Source organism: Morus notabilis, unplaced genomic scaffold (genome assembly GCF_000414095.1).
Source record: "Morus notabilis unplaced genomic scaffold, ASM41409v2 Scaffold79, whole genome shotgun sequence".
Taxonomy (NCBI): Eukaryota; Viridiplantae; Streptophyta; class Magnoliopsida; order Rosales; family Moraceae; genus Morus; species Morus notabilis.
Genome location: NW_010366287.1, coordinates 386513 through 392346, shown reverse-complemented (window position 1 = coordinate 392346; position 5834 = coordinate 386513). Strand labels below are relative to the sequence as shown.

The window sequence follows — 5834 nt, the reverse complement described above, 5'->3', positions numbered from 1 at the left end:
TTTTCCTATTAGCTGCTTCTACAAAAGCTTTCCCACTAATTTAAGACATCATTTTGATTGTTTCAACTATTTAATGCAAAACATGAGTTGGCGGCATTTTCCATAATAATTTTATAGGCGTGTAGGCACAAACACAAAACTTGCGCATTCACTTTTTGGATTTTGAGGAGGCAACAACCATCGACAATCCGTTTTCCCAAGTTTAAGAAAAGAGCAAAGAAATCACAAATGTGCAAATAAAACACTTCGAAGCATGAAATTTTGAAACAACGAGAGAAAACATCCAATTATCCATTCGCTGTAATTTTACCATCAAGAGTAGAGGAGAGAAGTTCCAAGAGGAAAAAAAGAAATACACATGTTTGGTCCAATACAAGCGCTATCTGGTGTAAGAGAGTCTTCACATTTCTGCATCTAGGAGCGTCCTCATTTCGGGAAAATAGATAATAATGACGCGACCACATAACACAGCCATGAGTAAAGATTCCAGAAAACGTGATGTGTAAAAACTGTCATGTAGTCATTCCAGCATCACAAAGCAAAATCATAAAAAAACCGTGTACGCCTCCGCCAACCAAAAACCAGCATTAAAATTCATGTGGAGTAGGTTCTTGGATCTTTATGCAACAAAACTTAAAAGAGATATACAGAGAGAACGAACACAACTCGAAAAGCTGTTACATCAAATCATTGTAAGATAAAAATTGCTTCCACATCAATAAAAACAGCAACAAGAATACACAAATGCTAAAACAAGAAAAAAAATATACATGTCAAAACTTGTATCGCTAAACTATGTTATTGATTAAAAAAAAGAAAGCCAGATGGCTGAGAGGTCCAGGCAGAAATACATCAGCATATATATAATGTACTCTAATCATGTTTTCTACCAACACAGAAAAGCACCACAACTCAAAAGGGCAGACGAAGTGAAGTAGCATGCTAATACAATCATCAAAGTAGAGCATATAGTCTGCAATCACGCAATCACCAGAACCATAAAAAGCATCTGCGCCCAATAAGCTGTCAGAAACCTGAATCAAACATCCATCAGCAACTCAATTCATCATTCCATAGAATGAGAATCTTAAAAAAGACCAAAAACTAAATTGACAAACAGAAATCATTCATATATAAAGTAACTAGAATTCATTGGACCACATTGCTCCCAAGATCAGATGAACACTTCGTGATGAACTTCATAAATCCTAATCAAGAAATAGAGAATCACAAAGCAGGAAAACAAAACAATTAATCAACATGAAACCAATAAACATAGAAAAAAAAATGACATTTATAGCAAAAATATATATGCTAAAAGGAAAAAAAAAAATCTGCAGGAGACGAATATTAGTTGTACTGGAGATCAACCTTCTAAATAATGCTTAATAAAAAAAATTATATATAAAAATACAGAAGGAAAAGCAGCAAACAAGGAACATCTTTTACGCAGCAATAGAAGCAACAATATTTAAGTTATAACAGGAAAATGTGCAACTCGAATATCACCCAGGCATACACACACACAAAAATCAGGCCAAAAGGCTGCAATAACTAATCCCATGCCAGTCTTTCCTACCACTAGTTATTTAACAGGCCTCAAGCCAGACAAAACGAATCTAGTTAATCAAGCCTTTAACTACAGGCGCACACCTAGTACCCATTTATTATTCTAATTAAAGTGTTAAATGTACTAACACATACTTTGTAATGAACCTCAGATCACAACCCAATTTAATGAAACACGATTAAATGCAACCTCAAACAGGATACCATCTCTTCTCAAAAAACTTACCAGAATTAGAAATTTCATTCTGTTTACCAACACTCTTCAGTTATAAACTTGAAAGATGCACAAAGAATCAAAGTGAAACTAGTTTCTCCACTCAAAAACTTAACAGGAAACAAAACACTCAAAAGAAATACACCAATGCAATGCAAAAGCGCAACATACAGATTGACATTTTCATGTAAGAAATAGAAACTTGTACACAGGAAAAATAAAATGCTTTTTAATAAATAAAAGAGTACAAAAGAGTCAACGTCCTGGAGAACATGAGATTGAGAGAACTAGATTCCAAAAAAATACACAAGATTTCATACTCTTGTGGCGGTTATGATTTTTTTTTAATCTTTGTCATCATTGTATCATACAAACTAGATGAGAAATTAAAATCTTCTAACAATAAACTCAGAAAAACAGCTGTTATGACTCGAATCTTGATCAATCTAAAGATATTAATCAAATGAAGAAATCATTTAAAAAATCACACAGAACAAATCAACAAAATCCATAAAGTGGGCGATGGAAACAGTGCGTCAATTTAAGAAATCAAACTATTTTTAATCAGGCAATAATTCTTTTTCTCAAAGTATTAGATCAAACCGTGCCAGAGATTTCATAAAACAGGAGATTTTATAAGTGTGATTTAAAACAGGAGGATGCACTTTGCAGTGCGAAAGCTGTTAATGATAAGAATAAGAACAACAGCAACAACAATAATAAAAGTAAAGAACCAGGAAAAACCTAAATATAAAAACTTGAACTTTCGAACACAAACATATAAACAGAATACACTACAAGAACCAAACAACATAAACAATAGCATAAAACTTTGCAAATTCTTTAGAGAGAAACAAGAATATAAATAAAGCAAGAAAAAGAACACTAAGAACTAAAGAATCATGAAATATTACCTCAGTAATAAGGAGGCGGGTACATTCCTCCAGGTGGAACTCTTGGGATCGGCGACGTTCCAGGTTGCTGGTGGTGCGGATTAGGATACGCAGACGACGATGACAAACCATAATGGCCACTCTCCGGATACCCTCCAGTCGGCATTCCACCAGAACCACCCCCAGCACCTGCACCAGTTAATCCTCCGCCTGCTCCGCTGCCATAACCCGCGGAATTCGGCCCATACCCACTATAAGGCCCACTAAGCCCCGCTCCGTAACCACCACCAGCACCCAGCGAAGACGGCCCTTGACCACCCGGCGGCCCTGCCAACGAGGGGTTCAAACCATGATGCTGATGATGATGGCCAATCGGCAGCTGTGGCACGCCAGAAAACCCGCTGTAAGATCCAATTCCGCCTGGCCCGTTGAATTGCCCGGGCATAGAAGCCGGCGGAGCATTCCCCGGACCTCCCGGGGCTGCCGCCTGAACACCATTCTGCACCGCACCCTGCTTCCCCTTCTTCCCGTCGATTGCCAATTTGCAACTCAATTGCCGCCCTTCGATCGTCTTCACGGGATCAACGAGCGCCGCCCGCGCTCCCTCGGGGGTCTTGTACACGAACAGCGCGTAGCCCCTGCACTTCCCCGTCTGCTTATCGAACCCTAGCGGTCCTTCCTCGACCTCTCCGAAAAGCGAGAAGTGCGCCAAGAGCTTCTCCGGCGTCATGTCGTACGGCACGTTGGCGACGTAGATCTTCCTTTGGGAGACGTCGGCGGAGGCCACGGAGACGGGGTTGGCGGTGGTGTTGGAGGAGGAATTCCCCGCCGCGGCGAGCTGCGTGACGGTCATCCGGCCGTCAATCTTCTTGCTGGGTTCCTTGAGGGCGAGGAGAGCGCCGTCCACGTGGCGGAAGGTGACGAAACCGTAGCCCTTGCTCTTGCCGGTGGTCTTGTCGAGAATCACGACGGCCTCTTCGAGCTCGCCGTAGACGGAGAAGAGGGCGCGGAGGCCATCGGTGGTGGTGTCCAACCCTAGGCCCCTGATGAAGAGCTTCCGGTGGGCGATATCCCGGTTGGCCGATCGGACGGCGTCGAGGACGTCCACGTGGCGGACCACCGCGTTCTGGAGGATGTCGAGGAGCTGGTCATGGCTGAAGGACTCGATCATCTTCCGAGCGTCCTCCAGGGTGAGGGACGGCGGGTAATTGTCGGCGGCGGCCGCCGATACGACGCCATTCTCCTCCATCTTGCGCTTCTTCGATGGGTCCATGTTGATTGTTGTGGAAGAAAGAAGGTCTCGAAGATTCCGATGATAAACCCTAACCCTATCGCTAACCCTAACCCTAGGCTTGTAAGACTTGAGAGAGGAAATCAAGAAGAGCGAGCGGACTAGGGAAACTGGGGGAAAGTGAATTTTGAGCTTGGATGGGACAATTTGGATTAAATAGAAGGCTTATTTGCACTGTTGTCCCTGAATTTCTCATTTATTGCTAAAAACGCCCTTTGAAAAAAATGCATTTAAAATTTGACCTCTTAAGTTTAAATATGTGTGACAAAGGCCCCAATCGGAAAAATAATTGAGAAAAAGTATATGGTTTGTCATGCTTTTTTGTAAGCCTATTATTTATGTTATTTTAAATAATTGAGTGTCATTGTGACTTTTTATTTTCTCTTTATTAATTGAATGACGACTACTTATTTTCAAGTAGAGTGACATAAAGAATTCTCAGGTTGAATTCTCTATCACTCATTTACTCCTTAGCGTAACTATTTTAAAAACACTCACTAGGACTTAAAAATCATATTAGACTAAGAAATAAAGAAAAAATAGAGAATTTATCTTTGAGAGTGTATAAATTTAAATATTTACTCTTTACTCTTGATAAATACTCTTTTATTAGTGTAATTATTTAACTAAAAAAGTTATGAATCAAAAATAAAAAATAAAAATTCTGACTCATATATTTTTAAAAAATATTTATCAAAATTACTCAAAAATAAATGAATCGATTCAATTGCTCAAGGCCCACCAAATCAAAACCCATATAAATTCTCTGAGTTTGAATTTTAAACGAGTCTAATCGTGTTGCATAATAAAATTATTAAGCGTGGACTCTCCGATGGCGTTATACAAAAACGTCCATCAACAGATGTCATGCCACTTGATTTGTTCTATGTGAGCACTAACCAATAATGTACCTTATCCGACAAAATCCAAGTAAGCCTTTTCCTCTCACTTACAAAAGATGTTTGGTTGAGAATACAATCAATGGCAAAGTACCCTAGTAGGTTATCACCGGTCAACATAATAACTCGGCTAGATTTATCGTGACTTTCACTATAAAGTCGATATTTGTTGGTCCATAACGTTTGTGTAACTCAAAAAATAACAATAAAGAAAAATATTTTCCATTCGTTCATTCAACAAAACACATGCTAGTATTACATTCTCTTGCCCCTAAAGACTTGGTATATATACATATAAAGGAAAACTCCAAAAACATTTACTTAAAAAAAAAAAAAGACAAATACCCCTTAAAGTGTATAGATTTAAATTTTTACAATTTACTGTTGATTAATATCATTTTTAATTAAGTTACTATATTAGTTAAAAATGTATTAATCAAGAATAAGATATAAAAATTCAGACTCATGCAACAATTAATTAAATTCACAAACGAAATCCTATTTCACATATGCTTCACTGTTAAAAGTAATTCTAAAAGCGACAAAAATGATCCAAGTCCATAATCTTTCTAGGGAAAATATAGCAAATAACATATTTTGTTGGTGCATTTTAATGCTATAGAATGTTTTTTTAAAAATTATTAAATAAAACCACATATGCGCTTTTTATTTTCAAATGAAATTCTCTCTTCCAATTTTACCCCTGGGGTTTTCTTTTCCTTTTTTTTCTTTTCTTTCCCACAGACACGCCTCTCTCTCTGGGCCAGTTTGGTAGTACTGTAAATTATGAAAAAATTGCTTTTAGCTGTGCTGAAGGAAAAATCAGCTGTTACAAAAAGCAACTGAGTGTTTGGTAAACTGTAATTATACAAGTGTTGCTTGTTCCAAAAGTAGTGTAATGGCATTTGGTAAATTATGAGATTGAATTGTTTTGAGTAGTTAAGATGACCGAAATTAATAATATTAAA

At 38.1% G+C, this 5834-nt stretch overlaps 1 protein-coding gene across 2 annotated transcripts; it reads right to left on the bottom strand.

Annotated features, from left to right (window-relative positions):
• Positions 1-727: 727 nt before the first annotated feature.
• Positions 728-4077, bottom strand: LOC21401649 (UBP1-associated protein 2C). 2 transcript variants are annotated; one of them, XM_010109960.2, is made up of 2 exons: positions 2698-4077; positions 728-1034 (listed from the first exon to the last, which is right to left on the bottom strand). In XM_010109960.2, the coding sequence occupies exon 1, from the start codon at positions 3947-3949 to the stop codon at positions 2699-2701; it is 1251 nt and encodes a 416-aa protein (XP_010108262.1). In that variant the 5' UTR covers positions 3950-4077; the 3' UTR covers positions 728-1034; position 2698. The 2 variants fall into 2 exon arrangements, with proteins under 2 accessions (XP_010108262.1, XP_024029143.1); XM_024173375.1 differs by lacking the exon at positions 728-1034 and adding an exon at positions 1053-1208.
• Between the last annotated feature and the right edge of the window lie 1757 nt (positions 4078-5834).

Bases quoted from the DNA above. Each gene is read 5' to 3' on its own strand.
- LOC21401649 (XM_010109960.2), bottom strand. From the start codon at position 3,949: ATGGACCCATCGAAGAAGCGCAAGATGGAGGAGAATGGCGTCGTATCG.